This window comes from Microtus oregoni, unplaced genomic scaffold (genome assembly GCF_018167655.1).
Source record: "Microtus oregoni isolate MIOR12 unplaced genomic scaffold, Mior012 000047F_ref0000412, whole genome shotgun sequence".
NCBI lineage: Eukaryota > Metazoa > Chordata > Mammalia > Rodentia > Cricetidae > Microtus > Microtus oregoni.
The window spans coordinates 13,147,501-13,172,238 of NW_024543221.1; the positions used below are offsets into that span (position 1 = coordinate 13,147,501).

General features: G+C 43.9%; 1 protein-coding gene across 5 annotated transcripts in view; it reads right to left on the bottom strand.

The window, feature by feature from the left end:
* Kcnk2 (potassium two pore domain channel subfamily K member 2) overlaps positions 1–24,738 on the bottom strand; it is a 188,220-nt gene that overhangs the window by 70,960 nt on the left and 92,522 nt on the right. For 4 of the 5 annotated variants that reach the window (XM_041635438.1, XM_041635440.1, XM_041635441.1 and 1 more), the window contains exon 3: positions 14,193–14,310. The exons of the other annotated variant lie outside the window; for it this stretch is intronic. In XM_041635438.1, coding sequence (XP_041491372.1) covers positions 14,193–14,310 — 118 coding nt within the window. The remainder of the gene's footprint in view (positions 1–14,192; positions 14,311–24,738) is intronic. 5 annotated transcript variants of the gene reach the window in all.

Below are 24,738 nucleotides of genomic sequence, written 5' to 3' on the forward strand. Positions count from 1 at the left end.
TTAAAATCTCCCACCACAACTAAATCTGCATTCAAGAAAAGAAACTAGGCATAAGAACCAAATAATCCCATTTAAAACTGGGATACAGATCTAAACAGAGAATTCTCAACAGAGGAGTCTCACATGGTTGATTAGTACCTAAAGAAATGCTCAACATCCTTAGCCATCAGGGAAATACAAATGAAAATGACTCTGAGATTCCCTCTTATGTCTATCAGCATGGCTGAGATCAAAAACGCAAGTGACAGCTCATGCTCGTGAAGATTTGGAGCAAAGGGAACACACTTCCACTGCTGGTGGGAGTGCAAACTTGTACAGCCACTTTGGAAAGCAATATGGTTGTGCATCTGAGAATTGGGAATTGACCTACCTCAAGACCTAGCTATACCACTCCTGGGCATATCCCCAAAGGAGGCTCCATCCTTTCACAAGGACATTTGCTCAACTATGTTCAAGGCAGCTTTATTCATAGTAGCCAGAAACAACCTAGATGTTCCTCAGCCAAAGAATGGCTAAAGAAAATGCGGTATGTTTATACAATGAAGTATACTCAGCTGTTAAAAACAATGAAATCATGAAATTTTCAGGCAAATGGGTGAAACTAGAAAAAAAATCACACTGAGTGAGGCAACCCAGACCCATAAATACAAACATGATATTTATTCGCTTATAAGTAGATATTAGTAGCAAAGTAAAGGATAATGATGCTGCAATCCACAGACCCAGAGAGGCGAAGGAACAAGAAAGGCTCAATGGGAGGGAAGAATGGGATAAATGAATCTCCCTGGGAGTTTCCCTGAGTGGACTGGAGGCAGGTGGGGATGGGAATAGGAGGGATCAGATTGGGCGAGGATGGAGGAGAGAGTACTGGGAGAGACAACAGGAATTGGGAGGTATCTTGGGGATAAGCTAGAAACCTAGTACATGGAAACTCCGAGGCATCTACAAGGATGATCCTAGCTAAGACTTGATGTGGGATGTCCTTCTGTATATGTGTTACTTTTATTGGTTGATAAATGAAGCTGTTTTGGCCAATGGCTTAGCAGAGTAAAAGCAAGTGGGAAATCCAAACAGAGGTATAGGGAGAGTAGGCAGAGTCAAAGAGATGCCAGCCGCCAAGGAAACAAGATATGCAAAAAATGAGGTAATGCCACGATCATGTGGCAATACACAGAGTAATAGAAATGGGTTAATTTAAGATCTAAGAGTTCTGTAAATGGAGACTGTGCCTTTGTTTCCTGGCCACACAGAAAATATATTAATTACAATGCTGCTTGGCCAACAGCTTAGGTGAAATCCTAGCTAGCTCTTATATCTTATATCTTAACCCATTTCTATTAAATTGTGCATCGCCCTGAGGCTGTGACCTACCAGTAAGGTTCCAGCATCTTTCTCCGTCAGCAGCTGCGTGCCATCTCCCTGACTCTCCCTTCTTTCTCCCCACTTTCAGTTTAGTTTTCCTGCCTGGCTCTATTCTGCCCTGTCATAGGCTGAAGCAGCATCTTTATTAACCAATGGTAATAAAACATATTTATAGCATACAGAGGGTAATCCCACATCATGAGCTAGTTAGAAATATTCCTGAACCATTGACCAAACAAACTTGTAATTATGGGTTCTGTGTGATTATTATTATATATCCCAGGATTATATGGGAAACAAAGTACAGTCTCTACCTATAAATGGTGTCCAAACATTTGGCAAGAATTTCCACATAAAGCCTGAGAGAGCTTAAAAAGGGGGCGGGGATTCTAGACAGACAAGAATAGAATCAATTGCAGCTTCTTGGTAACCATCTTTTCTCTGGTAGTCTCTGTTTAGTGATGGCGAGCAGAGGTGCAGCTCTTTTAAGCGTCTTCCTGACTCAGCATTAGGAACAAAAACCTCGCAGCTCTTTTAAGAGGCTCTGCCACAAAACACTTAAATGATGTTTATGAGCAGCCAGCATCAGGCTGTGTCAGTACCTCTGCTATGAAGCTAGACTCTCAGAAAGCTAAGGAATAAGGCAGAGCCAGCTGTCAAAGCTTCAGCTTCAATCCTAGCCACGCTTTTTAGCAGATTAAAAACTCATGTACTCAGAAAAAGATAGAAATGTACAATAAAGACAGATTCAGATGGAAATTTAAAAAAAAACAAATCTCTAAACAGTTTACAAATATATGTTTAAAATATATGTAGGCTAAGGAGAGAATAAAAGGATAGAGAAAGTCCTTTTTAAAAAATAGAGTAGCTGGGCATGGTGGCTCCTGCCTTTAATCCTAGCATTTGGGAGGCAGAAGCAGGCAGACTTCTGTGAGTTCAAGGACAGCCTGGTCTACAGAGTGAGATCCAGGACAGTCGAAGATACACATAGAAACCCTGTCTCATAAAACCAAACATTAAAAAATAAAAGTACATAGACTAATAAAACTGGATTAATTTAAAATGTACGAACTAGCTAGAAATACGCCTGAGCCGTTGGCCAAATAGTCTGTGTGATTATTTAGGCCTGGGCAGCCAGGAAACAAAAGAGCAATCTCAGTCTACAAAGATCCCTAGTAATGAGGGATATGGAGCCTGAAAAGACCATCTCCCTTAACCAGACAAGACTTCCAGTGAGGGATTGGGACACCAACCTGGCACAAAACCTTCAATCTACAATTTGTCCTGCTTGCAAGCTGTGTTGGGGTAAAGGTGGCACAGAAATTGCGGGACTGGCCAACCATTGACTGGTCCATCTTGAGAGGGAGCCCAACCCTGACCCTGCCTGGAGCACCAGGGCCCCAAGGCTGTATAGCCCGGAGACCTAGGACAGAACCAAACACAACTGGCAAAAATTAGACACAATGATTCCTGATGATATTCTGCTACACTCATAGCCAGGAGCTTAGCATAATCATCATCAGAGAGGTTTCCTCAATCAGCTGTTGGTAACAGATGCAGATATCCACAACCAAACCTTATGAAGAAGAGAGGAAGAATGATTGTAAGAGCCAAAGGAGTCAAGGACACCCCAAGAAAACTCACAGAATCAACTAACCAGGGCGCACAGGGGCTCACAGAGACCTAACCAACAATCTGCGAGCCTACATGAGTGTGATCTAGGTCCTTGGCATATATATTATGGTTATGTAACTTGGTCTTCTCGTGGGACTCCTAAGTGTGGGAGTGGAGGCTGTCTCTGACTCGTTTGCCTGCTTTTGAAATCCTTTTCCTTCTACTGGGTTGCCTCATCCAGCCTTAATACAGAGGAGTCACCTATTCTTACTAAAACTTGATATGACACATTTGTTGATATCCCTGGGAGGCCTGCCCTTTTCTGAAGAGAAACAGAAGAGAAGTGGAAGAAGGGGTGGGATGTGGAAGGGGGGACTAGGAATGGACAAGGGAGGAGCAACTGCTGTAGGGATGTAATCCATGTGAGAAGAATAAATTTAAAAATTAAAAATCAAAACCGTCAAATGTGGCTTTTTGTATTTTGGAAGTTCACATTGAAAGAATTAATCCATTACTTTCTTTTCTTTTCTTTTTTTTTTGTTGTTGTTTTTTGATACAGGGTTTCTCCATGTAACAGCCCTATGTATCCTAGAACTAGCTCACATAGACCAGGCTGGCCTCGAACTCACAGAGATCTGCCTACCTTTGCCTCCCAAGTGCTGGGATTAAAGGTGTGTGTCACCAGACTAATGTCACTCAAGAACAGGCATGTCTACCAGATAAAGTGTACACAACACCCATCAAGACTGTATAGGGCTGTATTCATTTTATGTCGCATGTCTTTGACCTAAAAAGGAGCCATTTAAAGGAGGAAGATTGTATCCTGACTTATAGTTTAAAGGGACACCCTCCATCATGGTGGGGAAGCTAGAGCAGCAGCAGGAGGAGGCATGGCCACAGAAGAAAGCTGCTGATCTCATGGCAGCTTCAGTCAGGAAGCAGAACGCAAACAAGAAGTGGGTACCAGATACTAAGCACTGTACCCATAAGGCACCCCCTCCAACAAGGCCCCACCTCCACAACCTTCTCCTGAAACAGCACCACCAGCCTGGGACCAACTACTCAACCACCTTAGTCTATGGGGGACACTTCATATTCAAACAACAAAAGTCATCTTATTATACGTCAATAAGTCAATGGTTACCATGGCAGGCCAACAAAGGGAAATGTCCATATATTTGTAAATACACAGAATTTCCTTGAGTGATCACACCGTTCATTTCTCATTTTTTTCCCAGCCACCACTGCCACACAAATGGCCTCCTCTCTCTACTGACAGAGGCAAACATTTATCTTAGCTGCCTTGATTTATGCTTCCTAGCATTCCTGTGAATTTTAAAAAGCAATTAACACGGCACATTTTCAAACCTTCACAAACTTTTATGAAAACCAACCAACAGACACTGTGAAAAGACAAAACGTTTCCAGTGTGTGATTTATGATCATCGGGCCCAGGAAACTTACCCTTTCTATAGCTTAACACCTTTTCATCTCAACCTTTTCTTTTTTAATGATGATAAGCCTCCATAACTCCAAAAGAATATATTGGCTTCTTTTTCTGGCAATTAGATTTAATTTTTACCCTCTCAAATTCTTATTTTATTTTAAACCCAGAATGTCATGGCTTGACACTGGTAGAACTCTAGTTTTCTGAAGCTTAAGATTGCTAATCATGTTTAAAGAATTCAGCTAAGAATCTTGGTTTTGGGGAGACAAAATACCTGGCCCTATGATATCACTCAAACAGCATGCTCAACCTTGGGATACTGAGAATTTGCATGTTTACTTATTAAAATATTATGAGATTTCTTTCATGTATTTTTAGCTCGGTTGCATGATTCCCTAATGAGAACTACTTATTTATTTACTTATTAATTTATTCATTTTGGTTTTATTGAGACTGGCTAGTGTGGACCTTGTTATGTATACAGTGCATAAAGCAACCCAACTTCCTGAGTGCCGAGATAAAAAAAAAAACAACAAGACATTATGCCATGCCTACCCCTAACGGATTTATTTTACAAGAAATTATAATAGTGACCCGAACTATCACCAAATATTTGGATCTTCTGGGTACGCCGTACACTCTTGAACTTGGCTATACCAGTGTTCTGTAAAAGTAACTTGTGTGCACGTGTGAAGCCCAGTAGCCAGAGTGCAGGGTGCCGGAACTCTTTCTAACTTCAGACACAGCAGAGAGACCTGAAAGTGAAGAATATGACCTTCAAAAGCCTCAAGTGTAGTGAGAAGTCTTCCGCCGACCCACACTGGACCTGCGCTGTGACGCAGCATTGCACTGGGACTGTGACAAGCCACCAGATTGGCCCTGGAAGGAACTTAGCTAATATTAACTAATGCAGAAGCACAGACAAGTCTATGAATAAGCAAAACGCATCCTTCGGTTCTTATTACTTGGAAGCTCATGTTTCCAACTGTTTTATGGAATCAAGTAATGTTAAAATTCATGGCGTTGCTCATGCATGTTTCACTTAAAACATTTGCTCTCTACAGGAGTGGCTTTAAGCAGAGATGGCTCAGCAGCTAAGAGCACTCACTACTCCTGCAGAGGGGCCAGTTTCAATTCCCAGCATCCGCATAGTGTCTCAGAACCATCTGTAATTCCAGTCCCAGGGCGTCTGCCACCCTCTTCTGGCCTCTATGGGCATTGCATGTACATCACTCATGCACATAAAATAAACCTTTCAAGACACCCTCTCTTTGTGCAGTACCTACTTGATTGGTTACAACTTATCTCCTGCTTTTCACACCACTGTGAGTTATAACCAAAAGAGGTTGATTCTGTTATGTGTACTTTGGCCAGTATGGTCGCTAGATTTAATTGTCATCTTGACATAGTCCAGCATCACCTGGGAGGAGGGCTTTAGAGAATGTCTTGGGGGATTAGCCATTGAATTGGGAAGACACACCCTGAATATGAATGGCACCGTTTCATGGACTGGACCCTGGACCAGATGTTAAGGAGAAGGTACTGAGCACTACCAAGCAGGCACACATCCTTGGCTTTGCTCCTGACTGGATGCAATGTGACCAAGTGTCTTAAGCTTCTACTGATGCTTCCCATCATGAGTGGACAGGAAGCTCCAGGAGCCATTTCTCCCATCCTCTGGGAAGGTGGGAGGAACCAGGAACTGGCACAAGCGATGCATACCTAAGGGTGCCACTGTAGAAATCTCCGAAATACATGGGCAAGGAGGACTCAGGAAGCTTTAGGGGGCGGGGGCGGCGTTCCACTGCCACATGTGCTTGGACGATGTGACTCCAGGCCTCTTCTTGGACAGCTAGCCCTGTGTGTATCTAACTGCAGATGTTATCGTTTATGCTACCCCTTTATAATAAGCTGATACATATAATTATTTCCCTGAGTTAGTGAGACGCTCCAGCCCAAACCCAAGGAGGCACCTGAGTTCGGAGCAAACAGTCTAGGAGTCTGGGCTCCAGTGGGGGTAGTTTTGGTTCCGAGTCCTTCACCTGTCGATTCCAATGCTAACCCAGATAGAGAGCATCAGGCTGAATTAGTGTCTGCTGGGGAATCGCTTAGTTATGGAGGTGGAGTGTAAGCATGTGGTGTCAGAGTGAGAGAGTTTGTTCAGTTTCCCTGTACACCCTCTGCCTAGTCTTCGGTCTTAGTTCACTGCTCTGGTTTTCTTTACATCCTCTGTCCTACCTTACTGCTAGCCTTTGGCAATCTCTCTCTCTCTCTCTCTCTCTCTCTCTCTCTCTCTCTCTCTCTCTCTCTGTGTGTGTGTGTGTGTGTGTGTGTAATGTATGCATGGTGTGCACAGTTGATTATGTGCATACACACATGTATGTAGACACATGTGCACAGAGGTCAAAGGACAACCTCAGACTTCAACCTCAGTTCTTACTTTCCACATTGCTTGAGACAATGTGGGTCTCTGTGTTTAGTTGTGTTTTTTTTTTTTGGTTGTTGTGAATGTTGTTGTTTTTGTTTTTGTTTTTGCTACGTACACCAGACTGGGAAATCCTCTATCTCTGCTTCCCATCCCCCACAGGAATACTTGAATTACAGGTGTTTACTAATGCTTGGTGTAGTTTTATGTGGGTTCAAAGGACTTGAACTCAGGTCCTCAGGCTCCCATGGCAGATTTTTACCCACTGAGCCATCTCTGGAGCCTAGCAATTGCTTTCTTTGTTAGCATCTTCAGAGAGCTAGTATAGACGCATCCACTAGACCTCGACAGGTGGTTTTTAATTTCAAAGGAGTATTGGAAGTGAGAGAGATTGAGGCTAGGAGATAAAGTGTATTTCTGATGCCTTGAATTTTGGACTGTTCTTGTTAGCAATATCTCTCCCGACACTGTTTTAGAACCAAGAGCCTCCCTGAATTCCTTTCTTCCTACAGTAAGTCAAAGCTGCTGTACATAAGACACACTGATTAAGCATGAGCATCACTTGGCATGAGTTTGTCTGTCAACATCATGCTATGCTTAAAGTATGCCCCCACAAGGCTGACTTCCCAAGAGTGAGACGGTGCTACCCTAAAAGCCTTCAGGAAAAAAACAATCAGAAAAGATGGGCAAAAGCAAAAAGTGTAGCATAATTACCGTCCAAAAGTAGAGAAGCCTGGCCAGACATAACTCCGCACCTCCCTTATTAAATGAGACACTTGCAAGAACGGAGTTCTAAGTGTCCTGTCCTGCTTCAATCACATGCAGAGCCAAGCCTGGCTGTGCGCTTGTCTGCCAGATGTACTATACAATATAACTCCAGAACCAACAGCACTGTGGACCAGGAGTGGGAGGTGGTGCAGGGGGATGGGGAAATGAGAAGGAACAGGTGAGGTGCTAATTCAGAGCAAGAAGATATTGTTATAACTTGGGAAATAATTTTTTCCTTTATGGCTTATTGATTTTATATTGTATGCACATATGTACGTATGTATAAATGTGTGTGTATATGTGTGTGTTTGTGTGTGTATTTGTGTGTCTGTGTATGTGTGTATGTGTGTGTGTGTATGTGTGTGTGTGTTTGTGTGTGTGTGTGTGTGTTTTCCATGCCTACTGTGGGCATTTCTGGTGCCCATTGGCCAGAAGGGTGTTGGATGCCCTGGGACTGGAGTTACAGTTGGGCATGAGCCACCATGTTTGTACTAAGGACTGAACCTTGGTCCTCTGGAAGAGCAGCCGGTGCCTTTAACTGATGAGTTTTCTCTCCAACCCCTTTCTGGAGCAGTTTCATGTCATAAAAGTTTCTTTCCAGAAGATTAAAAGTGCATTATTGCAAATTGTTCAAAATTATTACAACAGAAAAGAAAACACGGTGGGTTTGTTCTGATAGCAAGTCATCCTGAGCCCCGTCTAGACCTTGATTAGTGAGGCCACTCTCTTTCTGCTGGAACGTGTGCCCTGAAACCAGACCTCGACTGCACCACTCTGCACTCTCCTGTGACCAAAGGAAAAGGCTAACGCTTGGGAAAACTACCTCTCAGTGGGTTCCAAATCCCTCTTCGAGCTGCACAGGGTACTTGGTGTTCCTCTGCAGGCCTCCTCTTGTCTGGCGTGCATACATATGCAATGAGAAGACAGCATGACTAATTTAGCTCACCCTCTTAGGAGTCTGCAACAGCACTCAGAGGAATCCAGCTCCATTGCCCATCCAGCTTAACTCTGAACTCGGCAAACCTAGCTCTGTCCAGAGGGCACCTTCTCCGGCAGCTGCTGTCACTGCTTCTTCTCTTTCTCCTTCTCTTCTTCCTCTTCCTTCTCGCTTAAAATTTACATATGATTGCTTGCAGGTTTTGAATATGAAGAACATATGTGAACATCTTGATATGAATTTTATTTTCATTAATTTAGTGGTGTGCAAAGGTCACAGGGTCAAAGACACAGTAATTCTTTTGTACTTCTGCATTTCAGTAGAACAATGCCAGGATTCTATGCTGTTTTTTTTTTTTAAATAATCATCCTCTTTAAGAAACTTTTTAAAATATAGGGAGTCCAAGTTAGAAGTCACTTTGCAAAATGACTCATCTCTAAGTTGCCTGAAAGACCCTTAACGTTCATTTAAATCGGGCTCCCAGAATCCAGCAGGCCGCTCTCTCAGAGACTGGTGAAATGCCACACACACATGCGTGTGCTAAATTAGTAAATTAGCACTCAACATTTGAAGCTGCAGGGACCACAGCTCCCAGGGAGACTGTGGCAAATTCTACAGCATCGCTTCAGGACTCTCTACCTCCACGGGAAGGGAAGACTCCTGTACTCGCCACAGGGAAAAAGGAATGATGGGAAGTTTTCCTCAGAGTTGTAAGTTTCTATTTGACAACTCCATGCAAGAAAAATGGTATCAGTCAAAAACCAACACAGGGCTTTACAGTTTCCAACATACTTCTTCCCAAAACATGGCTTTCCTCCTCTGTCTTCTCGTCTTCCTCTCTCTTCGTTTCCTTTCTTTCTTTCTTTTTAAATCTAGAACTTCTTGGTATAATTACTCCAAACCTTCCTTTCTTTCACCTTCTTCTTCTTCTTCTTCTTCTTCTTCTTCGTCGTCGTCGTCGTCGTCGTCGTCGTCGTCGTCGTCATCGTCATGGTTTGTTTCTCATCAGTTAAGCATGACGCATGATGGGATGCAAGTCTGCTGCAAGTCAGGCATCAATATCGTAACATTTTTTGCAATTCAAGCAGTGTAAATTCACAGCACTGTTCCAATCAATTGATTCAAAAAATCAGACAAATACAGAAACCACACAAACTATAGAAGCTGCATAGGTGAACTCAATGTCAACACTCTGGTGGGAGGAACTGAGTGTTCTCTGTAAAGGGGGCAGGTGTCCCAAAAAGGAAATGCTCTCTGCTTAGACCTGAAGAAATGCCCACAGTGATAAACTAGAGAGGCCCTTGAGTCGGGTCCCCGTGTTAACAGAGCAAGTGTTTTCCCAACTGAGTTATCTTCTCAGCCCCACCCCTGCTCTCTTGATGAGACCTGGCGGTGGCTCCCCACTCCACAGATACCCTCACCATGACCCTCTGTGTCCCTCAGGCTTTGTGACCCCTGCACCCTGTGGCATCCTTCTGCTACCGGTCCAGGGTCTGCTCCATAGCTCAGCTGGGTGCCCTGACCGTGCCAGACTCCAGCCTACTCAGGATCCGCACCATGGCTGTGCCCTCTGACTGAACCCATCTTCCCACTTGTCTTTTCCACAGCTGACTTCTTTTCATCCTTCAGGTTTCAGATGGATGTCGCCCCCTCAGAGTTCCTGCGGCAAGCAGCCGCTTTGGGAAAGCCTCCCACTCCCGGCTCTGGTTTCTCTCTACGATTGCACATCAGTTTCCTCTGCAGCATCCACGGCCTTGTTTATTAATGTCCTGATGATGGGTCGCCAGCCTTTCTGACCCCAAGGCAATGACCAGGAAGTATCATAAGGGAGCCAGCGCAACTAAAGAGTGGCCAAAATAAAGAAAGAAATAAAAGTCAAAGGAGGGGCAGGGGGTGGGGAAGGTGGGGAGCTTGGGATAAAGTACTAAAATGAAGCTTCTTAAAATAACACAGCATTTAAAACCTTGGCTATTTTTTGAGCTCAGTTTTCTGAATAGGATCAACGAGCGCTCTCGATGAATTACAAGTCTACTGTCTAAATACTCACCTTGCTTTCCGCATTATCGCCCCCTTCTCTCCATCCTGTTAGTCATCAAGACCGACTGCTTGCCTCATCTAAGTCTGAATGCACCCTGTCTACGACTCTCCCTCCCACACCCATTCCTGCCATCCCTGGCAATGCTCACGAGGCTCGTGCAGGTCACTGTCCTAACCTCCTAATCGTTCCATCCACTGAGCTGTTTTAACTTAGCCTCTTCCTGAAAGATGCATCCTAATGTCACTACTACCTCTCACTTTCTTTTTTTATTTAAAAAGGGGAACGTTTTATCTTATTTAGCAAGTACAATACCCCTTGAAGAGCAATTTAGATTGAACTGCCTCCCCCAGCAGCCAGCATTTCCTGCTGCCCTCCCTAAATGAGCCTCTGGTCTACACAAACGTTTACCTGCCCACCCCCAAACCAAGTCCAGTTCATGCTCTGTCTGGGTTCTGGCTTGCTCCTGCCACAGCCTGCTCAGCATTGCCCTTCCACAGGCAGAAACAGCTGTCCTTTTCCAAACACAGCCCTAGTTCACAGTTCACCTCCAACTTGGATTCATTTGTCATGAGCTGTGGCCCACATTCTCCCCTTTCCCACTTCCAACCACATCCTAATGCCAGCTCCATAGCACATCTGATCACGTGACACTTATGGCTGCTTTTCATGTGTAAATGATATCTCTTTGTAAGAGAGTATCTCTGCTTCTTTAAGCTCCCAACCGTGGCAAAAGAATCAACCATCCAATATGAGCCACTTAGACTGGCACCAAGTCCCAGGATCCTCAGCATAAGGCTTTCCAACATGGACAACCATGTCAGATTACCTGAAGCCCCCTGTGGATTTCTACCTTTGTCTCTTTCCAGAGCTCTCAATGTCTGGAATTCTCCTGTATATATGCATTTGCCTTGAAAACCACTAACTCTTCTCTCAGTTTTAGGACAACACCTAACAACCAGAAGCAACCATCCTTTGCCCCTTCCTCCCTACCCACTTACCTTACTAGCTTGTAAAGTATACCATGGGTTCCACTAAACACCTGGCACCCCTGTTTTCCTCTGCCTACTGTCTCAATCTGCCCTCCAACCTCCCTGACTCATTGCTGTGCAAGTTGGGGTCAGGGACTCTCATATTTATGGCAGTAGAGAGTGTTTACTACCTATTAAATAAATAAATGCACAAACAAGCGAGCTGATGATGAGAAGTATTGAGCAAGCCCTGAATTCACTATCGTATCTATCAACATATTGTCGAGTAACATCCCCTAAGCCGCAGCCCACACCACCTACATGCCTATCTGTTTTCAATTTGAAGATCCTTTTAAAAGATTTTTTTAATTTATGTGTGTCCATGTGATTTTATATGCAGCACATGTATGCAGGTGCCTGTAGAGTTCAGAAGAAAGCCAAGGATCTCCTGAAACCAGGTACAGGAGTTGTGAGGTGTCCAGTCTTGGCTGACCTGCATCCTCTTGCAAGAGCAGCAACTGTTCTTATCCACTAAGCCATCACCCCAGACCCTTCCCCAAATTAATTCTTAAGCACCTACTATATCTCAGAAGTTGGGAGATTCTGGGGGAACAACAACAACAACAACAACAACAACAAAAACAAATTAAGAACCCCTGGCATCCTACCAGCAGAGACAGGCACAGGGGCCGTGGCATTGTTTGGGCGACTGGATTAGAAACAAAGAGAGGGCCTGAGTCAGGCCTCTTCATGAAGGTGAGTGAGGTAACCATGGCTTGGACCAAAGAAGTAGCTAGAAAGGTGAGCAGTCAAGGATGGGTTTGCTTTATGAGCAGAGCCAACTCTGTGAACCAATGGGCTAGGAAAAGGGAAAGTGGGGGGAGGTAGGATGATCGTAGACTGGGGTGGGTGGGGGGGAGAATGCTCGTAGACTCCAGTGTGTGCAGCTGTGGAGCAGAACTAAGGAAAGGTGGTGGAAGGATCTGATTTCACAAAAGGTGAGTAACTTGGAAGCAATTCCTTAGGTTTGGGTCTTCAAGTTTTAATATGGCACTGTGTATAAATGGCCTTCACCTTAACAGGGTTCCAATGTAGAAGCTGCCTCGTGCATGCTCACATCTTAAACTGATAAAGAAAATAGGAAAGCCATGGACATCTGCAGCCCACATGGCCCCATGAGGCACCACCTTCACATGACACCCCCCCACAAAAGACCCTGCGAGTTCCCTGCCAAACGCTCAAGTTCTAGTTTCCAAAGGACCAGTGCAGCGTGCAGAATGCAGCATGGTGCAGCCCATGTGGCTAAGAAACACCTTGGTCACGAGAGCAGCAGCACTGATATTTATTCTTTTAATTGCACAGATGCAAAATATATGTCAATTAAGTGTCATATGGATACTTAAAAGTGTTTTTACCCTAACTCCTAATCTAGTCCAAGGTCAGAGGAAGTGGCCTTGACACAGGAATAAGAAAGACCGGGGAATAAAAAAGATCCCAGAGGGGTGACTCAAAATGACTTGAGCCACCTAAGGCTACAAACTGAGAAGGATGAGTAAGAGGCCGGGCTTTCAGGCAGCTTCCTAAGTAGTCCAAATCACCAGCTACTGTATTTAATGCCTATAATTTGGAGGTAAAGCTGGTAACAATGGTTTATTTCTTTTCATGCATTGAAGTATATGTCTGTGAAACTTAACTGCATTTGGGGATTCCGAAAATGAGACTGTTTATAAACACACAGCGCAGCACTAATAGCATATAACGACTGTGTCTCTTGCAAAGTAATTTAGTGGCAGTCACAGTGAGTTATAATGTGAGCTCTAGAGTTACCCTTGGACAGCAACAAACCCTTCTCACTCAGTCTGGGAGCCTTTATTCTTTTGCTCTTGCCCTTGCTTGCAGACTCTGAAATAAATAGTTCTTTCCACAGCAGAAATGGCCAGCATGTCTAAGTCTCAACCAGAACCTGCTATTATGCTTCGGAGTGAAGGCTGCCGCTCCTCCGGATTTTCACAGCCACTAATCTTGTTGTTCCATTGCAACAACATTTCCAACGTCAGAGCAAAACCAAGAGGAGCAAGACATCCAGGATCCAGCTTTGTGTCACAGTTAACACGTTATACGTTACACGTCTATGCTATTGTCAAAATATAACACATCGAGAGCAAACCCTGAAGCAATCCCAGTGTAACAACAGGTGGGCTGTCAAGGGAGAGTCGAGGTTCACAAACCCAGAGAGGTGACATTGAATCAACACATCCAGCCAAAGGCAGGTGCAAACCTATCCTGTTACACTAAGGACGAGAGGCGGGGGGAAAGAAAGGGAAATGCTTATACAAAAAAGCCATCAACTCAGACGGATATGATATATTACAATATATTATCCCTTATCAAACATCTCCATCATATTGCTCCTGAGTTTTACAGTATATATTTTAAACTTAATTCTACATTCTGAACTGATGGCTAGCTTGCTAATTCCCTCAATTCGAACTTTTAATTCAAAACTTGATGTCTTATACCCTCATTTTCTCTCTCAGATGACTTCGCCCAACCATACACAGGAAATTTGAACACATAAATGTCAGGTCACAAACTGTACCAAACAAGAAAACAGAAAGCGAGGCGTCTCCTACCTATGGTTGTGATAACTGTACCAGCAAAGAAGAAAGAGCTTCCGAGGTCCCAGTGACTAACTTGATTGGAGCTGTTTCCTAAGGGGATAATCCCTGCATTTATTGCTGCCACTATTTGCTGCAAGTTTAAAAAGAGACTTATCAGTACATGGCAATCACACAGCGGCATCAAACATCTCAACACCCGCCCCAACAACAACAGATTACACACAAGGGATCGACTTTAAGACTTTGACTTTCCTATTTAAAAGGGGCAAAGGGAATAAAACTTTCTTCTGAAAAATGTAGTACCACTTAAATCATGGAAATTTTAAATTTCACAGCAAGTGAGGGGATTGGCGTGGAGCTTCTAATAGCGTGCATGTTCAGTATCATATTTGAACCAACATCTAAGCATATTAGTACTCTCTAGTAAGCAACATGGATTGGTTATATATTTAAATATCAGATTGCAGACTGCATCTAAATAATTCATAATCCTTCATTAACATGCTTATGATTTCAGATGTTAATGGTCATACGAAAGACTGGGCTCTCTACAAGAGCTAAAAGCATATTTCAAAAGATCTGACTGGGGTGAGAAAAAATTACCATGAAGCCTGTTTGTAAGTTATGTCTATGCTGTTAGATCTACATGCCTGGAATTTACACAGATTCTAATACATTCTTCAAGAAAAATCAGCCAAGGTCTTCATAAGCAGTGCTCATGGGGACCATAGAATCTATCTACTCCTTGTGTATGCCCCCGAAGAGGCAGACTGGAAAACAGCAGGATGACCCCCTCTGTAAATGTGAATGATGTGGATTACATCAGAACACAATGTGTCGCCACAGAGAGGCACTGTGGCAGCCACACTGCATGTTTCTGCTGTGCTTACAGAAAGAAGCTTTATTGTTTAACTTTCAGATTTTAAAATCTGGAGGATTATCGTTTGCTAGGTGAGGAAAAGTCAGGACAGCAAGCTTGTTTGCAGTGGCATTATGGTGACAAGTCAGGGGAGAATAAAGTACACCCTAGAAATGTGAGCGTACTACACTGGCCGCTGGCTGATGGAGCAAGCAAGCACCCAAGACTGCAGTAGATTGCAAATCTCATTTCACAGCTGCTCACAACAGGCAGCCAATCTATAGATGAAAATGACAGTGCTTGTGTGCAGACGCAACCGAATCATGTTGTTATTCTTTATTTGACAAGGCATATTCATTGTAAAAATGAAATTGAGAAAACAAGGAAAGATGATGAAAAGTCATTTCATAACACAGACATAATCACTGTTAATGTGATAAGCTAGGTACCCCTGAAAGTCATTTTTGCATATTCTTTGAGAAAGGTTCTTGCTATGTAGCCCAGGCTGGCCTTAAACTCTAATCTTTCTGCCTCACCATCCTGATATGTTGTCATTGCAACCACATCTGGTTCAATATACTTTTTATATAGCTGGATTCATAAACTATGCTAAATGCTGAATTATCCATCCTTACTTAATTATAATAACATGGTGATGAACAAGAAAGAACTGTGTAATGACTAATGCTAAGCTATTAATAACTTAATGTCCTTACTAGTAATATTATCCCCCTTGTTTCTATTACATAGTTTAGTACATAGGCAGGTGCTGTTATAAATGCACTGTATTATAAAATACTGTTTTGTAAATATACTTGGGTATAAATACTTCCCCGTTTCCTAACATGTCCCTGGAAGAAATTGCTAGAAATAAATTAACCACATTAAAGGTTATTAATATTTTATGACGCTGAATGGAAAATAGCCACTATGTATCCAGAAGACTTTATGACTCTCCCCCAACAATAGGCAAAGGCTTAGCAGTCATCCTAATGCTAATAACCCTTTATCTTCACTGCACTGATAACAGATGTTTGGATGATATATTCTTTATTGTGAATAATACTGGATACTAGTGTTCCACATTCTGTTCCATGAATGAAAAAAGGATTCACATGCACACACCTGCACAACATGCAATGAAGCTAGCTCCAAGAAAGCGAATTCTGCTTGTCTGTCATGTTCTTAGTACCAGATACTGAAAGTTCTTCTTCACTGTCAATCCCTGCAGCCTGATGGAGCAGACCTGCAACCCTGGCTACTCCGAGGGCTAAACAAGAAGGGTTGTGGAATTCAAGGCTTCCCTGAGCTACAGAGTGAGTTCAAAGCCATCCTGGGTAAAACAGCAAGACATTGTCTCAAAACTTAAAGATAAAAGGAGAGAAGGAGAGAGGGAGACAGACTAGGGCTATAGCTTGGTACTTACGTGGCATACACTAAGGCTGGGTTATATCCCCAGCAGCAAGCACAGACAAAATTAAAAATAAAAATCATGTTCTTTGTAATTTTATGCAAATTTCGCTTCCACAGATCCAACATATTTTAAGTGCTATTCAGGCACAACATATACATTTATAACTTCAAGCAGAGGCAGGGGGATTGAGAGCTCAAGGCTCAAGGCTAGGCTATATAGAAAGACCTTGTATACCTCTCGCTCCCCCTTTCTCTCTCTCTCTCCCCCCTCCCTCCCCTTCTCCGTCTCCTTCCTCTCTTTTGCACTGACTCTCAGCACACACAGACAAAACATTCACGTATTTAAAATACATGAAATCTATAAAAAAGGGAAACAAGCAGCCCCATGATGCTCTAAACTTCCTACCGAGGCCACCGCTTAAATCTTCACATCATCCCAGGTGACACAGTTGGGGTGTGGTTCCATATTCTGTACACACCTAGATGATTAGTTTTAAAGAATCTACCTTTTTCTGTTTTAAGTTAAAATTTATTCACCAGCGCTAACTGCACCAGTGTCTGTTTCTTGTCTTTTTTTTTTTTTTTTTTTAACCAGGGCTTAGAAGATTTTAGTCTCAGAACCATGTTATAGCCTCACCACTTACCGAAGGAATCAATAAGTTTTTATTTTGTATGTTTAAATTATAAACACTGATGTTTATTGCAGCATGTAATGAGAAGAGAGGCAGCTTTACAATTTTATAAATACTTTTAATACCTGGCTTAATACATGACAGATGTATCCTAATACACACTTCCACGGTCAATCTGTTGGGGCAGCCCATCACACAATCTCCAGGAAACTGTAGTGCACACAAATAAAACAGAACACAAAAGGCAAAAACACCCTTCATGATACTGAAAAAAAATTGCTTTGGGGACTGGAGAGATGGAGCAGTGAACACGTAAGGCTTTTGCAGAGGACTTAGGCTTGCTTTGTGACCCCTCAGGTGGCTCACTCACAACTTCCTGTAACTACGGTTTAGGGGATCTGACACCCTCTTCTGGCTCCCTCAGGCACCTACACTCTCATGCACATACTCACATAAGACACATAATCAAATAAATCTTTAAAAAATGAACAGCAATTGATTTGATATTGTCATAGGTCAAAGAAGTTCCTAGGGACCAAGTTGGAGAAGCACCGCTTGAACTCATTGCCTCTTTCTGTTTGTTCAGATTTGTTTTCTACCTGGGGAAAAAGCTTGCTTCTGAATTATGGCCTTTTATCTCATGTTATTCAATAGCCATGCTCTATTGCTTTTCATCTTTTCATCAGAATTCCCACAACAAAATTGAATACGAACAAAGAAACCAGCATCTTTGTCAAGACACTGGGTCAGTTCCTAGCACCCATATCACAGTTCCAGGCCACCTGATGTCCTCTTCTGGACTTCACAGACACCTGCACTCACATCTGCAGGCATCCAAAGTATAAAAATAAAATACATGTTTTATAAACAAATCTTAATAAAAGGCATAAAGCTTCTGCTAAGAAGGTCCATTCCGGGACATAAATGTGCCTGTCCTAAACCAGTTCAGGCACCTCTGTTGACTGCTACAGATGGGCCAGGACACAGGTGACCGGGCTGTGCCCTAAGGCTGGGAGTCGTTTTCAGAATCTGAACTCATGGTGGCAACTGACACTTGTCACAGATCCTGCTCTGGGGATACCATTTCTTCCTTAAATGAGCTAAACAGGTCTTTGAACATATTTAAGATTGGAATAACAACAGAAAGTGCATAATAAGAGATGTGATTCTTATTAAACGGAAATCAAACAAAAAAGTTATTACTTCATATGCCCTTAATTCTAGTGAATCCATAGGTTGTATAGCTATGCAGTTACGGGCACTGCTGCTCTTCCGGACCTGGGTTCCATTCCCAGCACGCACATCATGTCTCACAACTGTCTGTAACTCCAGCCCCAGGGGATCCAACACCCTCTTCTGACCTCCCCCAGCACTAGGCACATATATGCTACACAGATAAACATGCAGACAAAACACTCAAACACACAAAATAAGACAAAAATACTTTTCAAAACATCAAGGCATCATAGATATGAATGGAATTTTGCTGTTACTGCTGTTTTGAGACAGGGTCTCTTTAAACTGCATTTGTTATGTAGCTGAGCTTAACCTTGAACCTTTGACTCTCCCACCTCCATGCCCCCACACATCCTCCAAATTCTGGGATTATAGTATAGTGGTATTTTAGGATAATGCAGCTGCTAGCAGGTTACTCTGGAGGGAAGAACTTCACTGTTATTAACCATGGGGCCCACACTGGTCCCTGAGCTCACAGCACTATAGGCATAGGAACAAGAACTGTGTGCCCCACCCTACCCTCACCCCCAAAACACTTCCAGTGAGAGATCAGAAAGGAGTATAGCTCAAATTTTAATTGTTCCTAATAATAAAAACCCAGAGTCAGATATTAGAAAATGAAGAGATCAGAAAAAGCAGATCAGTCAGCCACTAGAGAGTTCTCACTTTTACCAATGCTCAGACTGAAGCGGTGATCCTGTCTCTATGAATTCTCAGACTGCTACTGTCCCTAGGAAACCTCGGACTGCATCTGAGCTCCTGTCTCCTCCCGCCTTATATTCCTTTCTCTGCCAAGCCATATCACTGTTTCCACCTCTCTAGTGCTGGGATTAAAGGCATGTGATCTCAAGTGCTGGGATTAAAAGTGTTAGCCACCACTGGGTGGTGGTGGTGCATGTCTTTAATCCCAGCACTCGGGAGGCAGAGGCAGAGGCACTCTGTGAGTTTGAGGCCAGCGTGGTCTATAAGAACTAGTTCCAGGACAGGTACCAAAGCTACAGAGAAACCTTGTCTCAAAAACAAACAAACAACAACAAAAAAAGTGTTAGCCACCACCACCTATCTGTTTCTCTTTGAGACTGTATCAATCTATGTAGGCCAGGGTGTCCTTGAACTCACAGAGATTGCTCTGCCTCTTTAGTGCTGGGATTAAAGGTATATGCCACCATAAAAGAATTAGAAAGAATACAGTCACAACCAAGTTATATTTTTTATATTTTACAGATATTTCTTCAACATGTCCATTTATTCAGAGACAAGTGTCAGTTTGTCCTGCAAATCAAAGAAGAAGCATCAGCCTTGTAAAAACACAGACGAGACAACAAAGACAAGGAGGGCAAAAGACTTTCAACTTCACAAAGGGACGACAGCAAGCCAGTCCCTGAAGTGGTTGACTTAGCAGAATGGGAGCCCACCCTGTCACTTCGTCTTGTTCTTTTCTGTGCCTGTGAAGAGATGAGATGTCAGCCTGTCTCTCAGATGAAGTTCACAGATCTTAGAAATACAAAGAGACAGAGGTAGACCTACGGTCAGTAGCCACAGTGCCTGACCATGTCGAGGGGCAGGCTTTAACTAGCCACCGCAGGGCTCTGATGCGAAGTAGAGGCTTGGGAGTGAACTGAAGACTCAGCAGGTGAGCTTGCCAGAAGGCCTTCCCCACAGATGCTGGAAATTTACTCTACATGCGGGCAAAAAGCTCTTGGCCAAACCCCCTGGAGACTGGTGCCCTCTCCTAGTTACCAACACAGATCTCTGGGCCCATGACTGCATTTGCAGTGTAGGTCAACAGGACACTCGATAAACACCTTGGGGGGAACTCTTTCTAGTTGTGCACGCATGTAGTTGTGCACGCATGTAGTTGTGCACGCATGTGGTTGTGCACGCATGTGGTTGTGCACGCATGTGGTTGTGCACGCATGTGGTTGTGCACGCATGTAGTTGTGCGCGCATGTAGTTGTGCGCGCATGTAGTTGTGCGCGCATGTGGTTGTGCGCGCATGTGGTTGTGCGCGCATGTGGTTGTGCGCGCATGTGGTTGTGCGCGCATGTGGTTGTGCGCGCATGTGGTTGTGCGCGCATGTGGTTGTGCGCGCATGTGGTTGTGCGCGCATGTGGTTGTGCGCGCATGTGGTTGTGCGCGCATGTGGTTGTGCGCGCATGTGGTTGTGCACGCATGCAGTGCATGCATGTAGTTGTGCACGCATGTGGTTGTGCATGCATGTGGTTGTGCACGCATGTAGTTGTGCATGCATGTAGTTGTGCATGCATGTAGTTGTGCACGCATGTAACTGAAGTGACAGGGTTGCTTGATTGATGATGATCAAAATCACTTTCCAGGAGCTGGAGTGATGGCTCAGAAGGAGCGTGAAGGCTCAGGTATGGCGGTGTATACCTGTTACCACAACACTCAGGAGGTAGAGGCAAGAAGACCAGACGCTCAAGGTTAATGTCAACTAGCAGGTATACATGAGATTAACTCAACAAAACAAAGAAAACGAAAAAGAAAAAAATGAGTGTGTCCCATGAAAAAGAAGCAGAGCGTGTGTCTTCAGTCGGTTTAATGAATGACGAGGGTCATAAAGACATGACAGAAAAATCTTGGTCTCTGACGGTGTTGGCTTTAGAGTCAACGTGCCTGAGTGAGACTGTGATTGTTCATTCTTGTGCTGTGAGAATCAATGCAGCAATGCCTTCTGCCATATTGGAACTCTACCTGTCTTTGGCATCAGACATTGGTGAGACACACGTTTCTTCCCTGGGCCCACAGGTTGGCACATTCTTAGAATTCAAGGGAAGCTTGTAGTCAGACTATGCTTCCCCTACGGTGACGGCTAGCAAAGACGTCCATGTCACACATTCCTAAAGTGGCTATTCTTGGAAAAGACCTGAGGAGTGTACTGCTTTTAAATTGGTCTTACTATAAATTTAAAAGTGAAAATGCTCTCCAAATCTGGTTATGCTTCGCCTGTGTTGCAGGCATGCCCCACTATGCCTACACATGCCAAGGCCAGAGAAGGGCCCGCGCATTCTGCTCCTTCACTGCCCATCATTTCCCTCGAGACGGGGTCTCTCACTGAACCTGGAGCTCACCACTTTTGTCTAGGCTAGACCCAGTGATCCTCCCACCTCTGTCCCCAAACAGCTCAAGGGTTCCAGGCTGCATAGCCGTGCTCAGCTTTTCCATGGTACTGGGGATCTAAATTCAAATCCTCATGCTTGCTCGACAAGTGTTCTTACCCCTGAGCCATTTCCCAGGTCCCACTTTCACCTTTTCCCCACCCTCAGACTCCCGCGTCCCTCAGAACAATACAGAAAGTCCTGAATGCCTTCTACAAATTCTTCCTGGAGTAATCATTAGTGCTTCATTTAAACAGAACAATACCTAAAACCCTGAAAGCAGGGCTGTACTAATATTTTAAACATTTAAGAAGACCTTTTAAAGTTTTATTTATGTGTATGTGTGCCTGGGTGAGTTTATGTCCGGCCATCTGTGTGCTGGTGCCCACAGAAGCCTGAGGAAGGTGCTGGATCTCCTGTAACTGGAATCAGAGGCAGTTGTGAGCCTCCTCATGTGGGCGCTGAGAAGCCAGGTCCTCTGCATGAGCTGGAAGCACTCTCAAATATCGAGCCATCTCTCCAACCCCAATTTGAGCATTTTCAATGAAAACATCTGTAGCCCAGTTGTTTGTTAGTAAGATGGTAATTGCCTCTTAGGGTGCAGCAATGATGTACAAAAAAAAAATAGGTTCAACAGAAACTCCCCAACTGAGAACTCAGGAATGATCCATTTGTTCCTCTTTACAAAGGATATTATCTCTAAGAAAATTGCTAACAATGGTAAAGCCATTTATACTGACAGGTGCGTGGTTAGACAGTTCCTTCAACATAAGCATTCTCTCGTCAGGTTTCTATAATGCATAATAATAGACTTTCATCTGCAGCCACTCACTCTTGGGGAAACCATATCTACCTGAGAGATTCCTTGTATATATTTATTCCATATATATATCTCACATGTATTTTGATAATATTCCTTATAAAAGGAATCAAGTTCCACACTTACAGTACCACATCTCATACCTTCACCCACACAAGCAAGGCTATTTTGAAAGCCTTGAAGGAAACCAAAATAATACATGGCACCTGCATTGTCCACAACTTAGTGAGAAGGTAATGGTGGGTGCCACTGTGATTTATTGTTGCAGCATGAGAATAATCACACCTCCCCGGTGACACACAGTCATGCGGAGACACTACAGCCAGAAGCTGCAGGCTTAAGCACCTAGCCCTTCACCTCTGGTTACATGCCAGCATGGTGGTAGCCTGATTCTCGATGATCTTGAAGTTTGTCATTACAAAACCAATTATTTCACACAATATATTTCCATCATATTCTTTCCCCTCTTCCAACTTCCCTCAGGTCTTCTCCACCTTCCTACCCACCCAACTTCATGGAGGTTTTATCTCCCTTCAAATAAACAAAAAGGAAATCAAATGAATAAAACAAAACAACAAAAACCCAATGAGACAAAAAGAAAATAACAAAACAAAAACCCACAAAAATAACAGAAACACAAATGGAGTCCATTTGTGTGGGTCAGCTGTTACTGGGCATGCAGCCTGCCTTGGGGGATGATGTGTATACCGAGAGACACTCCATTGAGGAAAAGTGGTTTTCTCTTTCCCAGCAGGTGTCAATTGCAAATAACCTCTTGGGCAGGGCTGGGGCTTCATGTCTCCTTCCTCTTCCGCCTTCTCCATGCTCCATGCTGTGATTGTGTCTGCTCTGAACCTGTACAGGCCTTGAACATGATGTCAGCTTTGCTCTGAGTCCTGGTGTGACTGGAAGATGCCATTGTCTTGAACTCGTCCACCTCCTCTGGCCCTTCCACTGTTTCTGCCACCTCTTCCGCAAAGCTCTTGGAGACTTGCAGGGAGGTTAGTAAAGACATCCTACTTAGAGAAGTGCTTCAAAGTCTCTAGTCTCTGCACACTGTCCAGCTGGGGGTCTCTGGGCTAATTATTATATTCTCAAAAAGGGAACCACTTTGAAAGGCCATGCATTCCCCAGAGAGTATCTCAGGATGGACCTTGCTCTTTCAGGCTTGGACTCCCACACCACTGGGGGAGCCTGGGAAACCTTGAATGACATGTCGGAGCAATGAAGAAACACTGCATTGGATTCCCCACTTCTGAAATTTGCTAGACACACTTGCATAGAATGTTATTTATAGACAGCCATGATGTGAGGAGGGCCTCCTCCGAGGCCAGGGGCAGTCTCCCTCGCAGAAGCTACTTCTCTGGCCACTATACACAGAGAAGAATGAGATCCCTCCAGTGGACAGCAGTACATGTCTTTATAAAACTGAGACAGAACAGAAAGGTAGGGGAAACTATGGATAAGGGGAATGGAAGGGAGCCCCTTCTCTCTAGCCTTGTTGATTGACAGACGAGGAGCAAGGACTCCGGAGCAGTCAACAAGGCTCAAGGCCTTTCTCACTTCCCAGATTAAAACCACAATTTCTAGGACTCTTACCAGAGCCCCTGCGCATCCTAGTGGGCACTGGCTTTACTCTGTCAGATGATAATCCCGCCAAGGCATCTCAGAGGCATGTGATAATCTCAACTCATCAAAAGAAAGAAATGTGGAGAAGAGATTCTCAGATGTAAGGACCTCTGAGATGTAAACACTAACACAACTGATCTGCAGCTTTCCCTGAGGAAAGGCCACACACCTGCCTGACCATGCCCAGTCCCTCCCCTGAGTCTCCCTTTCTGTTAACCATCATGCTTAAAATTTATATCAAATATCTTTTGAAGATATATTTTTATGTGTATGAGTGCTTTTGCCTGTTTATAGTCAAGTGTACCAAGTGTGGCCCTGGTGCCCACAGAGACCAGAAGAGGATCCTGGATTTCCTGGAACTGGAATTAAGGAAGGTTGTGAGCCACCGTAGGTGGGTGCTGAAAACTAAACCCGAGTCCTCTGCAAGAAGAGCAAGTGCTCCTAACCACTGAGCCATCTGTCAGCCCCACATATCAAAACATCTTTAATAACCCCCACCCATCTCTTCTTCACACTGGCTCTTCCTGTACGTGAAGACCAACAATCTGGTTTTACTTGCATTGCAGTCCCTAAAACGGTAAGGGAATCCCTCGGGCCACTGCAGGCAACCAGGTGGAGATATGGCTCCATCCCATTGCTGCTGGCAAAGCCAAAGCCTCCCCCAAGCCGCATCCTTCACACCATAGAGAATAAGCCTAGGAGCCAGATCTATATCCCCCCTTTGCCCCTTCATGATGTTCTGGCATTTGACGTAAAGCACGGCTTTCCTGAGTGGGGTGATCTCCATAGCGCCCAAGTCCTGAACACCCTGAAGATCCGCCAGGGGAGCAGACAGCATCTTGACATCACATGG